This window comes from Capricornis sumatraensis, chromosome 12, assembly GCF_032405125.1.
Source record: "Capricornis sumatraensis isolate serow.1 chromosome 12, serow.2, whole genome shotgun sequence".
Lineage (NCBI taxonomy): Eukaryota > Metazoa > Chordata > Mammalia > Artiodactyla > Bovidae > Capricornis > Capricornis sumatraensis.
In genome coordinates, this window is record NC_091080.1 from 34,712,493 (window position 1) to 34,713,441 (window position 949).

At 49.2% G+C, this 949-nt stretch overlaps 1 protein-coding gene across 1 annotated transcript; it reads right to left on the bottom strand.

Moving 5' to 3' along the window:
- Positions 1-335: 335 nt before the first annotated feature.
- On the bottom strand, positions 336-659 carry SERTM1 (serine rich and transmembrane domain containing 1). The gene has a single exon (XM_068984746.1). It carries the CDS (start codon positions 657-659, stop codon positions 336-338), a length of 324 nt encoding a protein of 107 aa, XP_068840847.1.
- Positions 660-949: the final 290 nt, after the last annotated feature.

Sequence of the window (949 nt, forward strand, 5' to 3'; positions counted from 1 at the left end):
ACCCAGCTTCCTCTGCGAGGCCGCCTCAGGTGAGTTCAGCCTCAGGTGTCCAGCAGGGTGGCCTGCCCCACCAAGAAGCCAGCTGCAGGTTCATCAAGTGGTCTGGGTGAAATTCCTCACCATGCAAGCATTTCTGTCAGCATCAACTCCTATATTCACAACAAAAAGCATCACGAACAGAAAAAGAAATCAGGGCTGAAGGAGGAGGAGAACCAGGTCTAATTGGTGAAAAGGAACAAAATGGGCATTTCTTTCCTGAGGTGCCTGCTTCCTGTGATACTTCCCCTGAGGGAAAACTTCAGCAGCCACGGCACTGAAAGATTCTTCCATTTTCTTCAGGAGGAAAGGTTCGAAAAAGTGGACCTTTGCGAGGAAATACTGCAGACTTCCAAGTTGGTGAAAGAACTCCCAGCGTCGCTTGGATACTCTGGGTAGGAGGAACTGGAGGAGATGATATTTTTGAGCCTCTGGAGGGCGATGATTAAAAGCAGGAGCAGGAAGGCTAACAGGCTGAGGAATATGGACACATAGATGTAGACATTTGACAGGTGGCCCGAGGACGGGTCCACCGATGTGGACAGGGATGTGGGAAACAGCTGGAGGAAAGTCCCGTTCTCCACACTCCCCGAGAATGCAGAGGGGGAGTCAGGTGCAGACATCGTTTCGGAAGGTCACAGAATGCAGTGTATGAAAAGTCAGTTTCACACAGGGCTTAAAAGGGACAGAACCAGCATTCCTTCTGCTGTGATAGCATCAGCAAGCACTGCAGCACAGCAGAGCTTCTCAGTTTCCAAGCAAAGGCGGCAGGTACCAGGTGTCCATTGACACTGCAAAAACAAAGACAAAAAACCCCAGAGAACTGAGTGCATTATTCAGAAAGAAGTCACATTGACTCTCATTTCCAGTTTTCATTTCAGCATGGCTTACTTATAAAATCCATCAGGGAGGG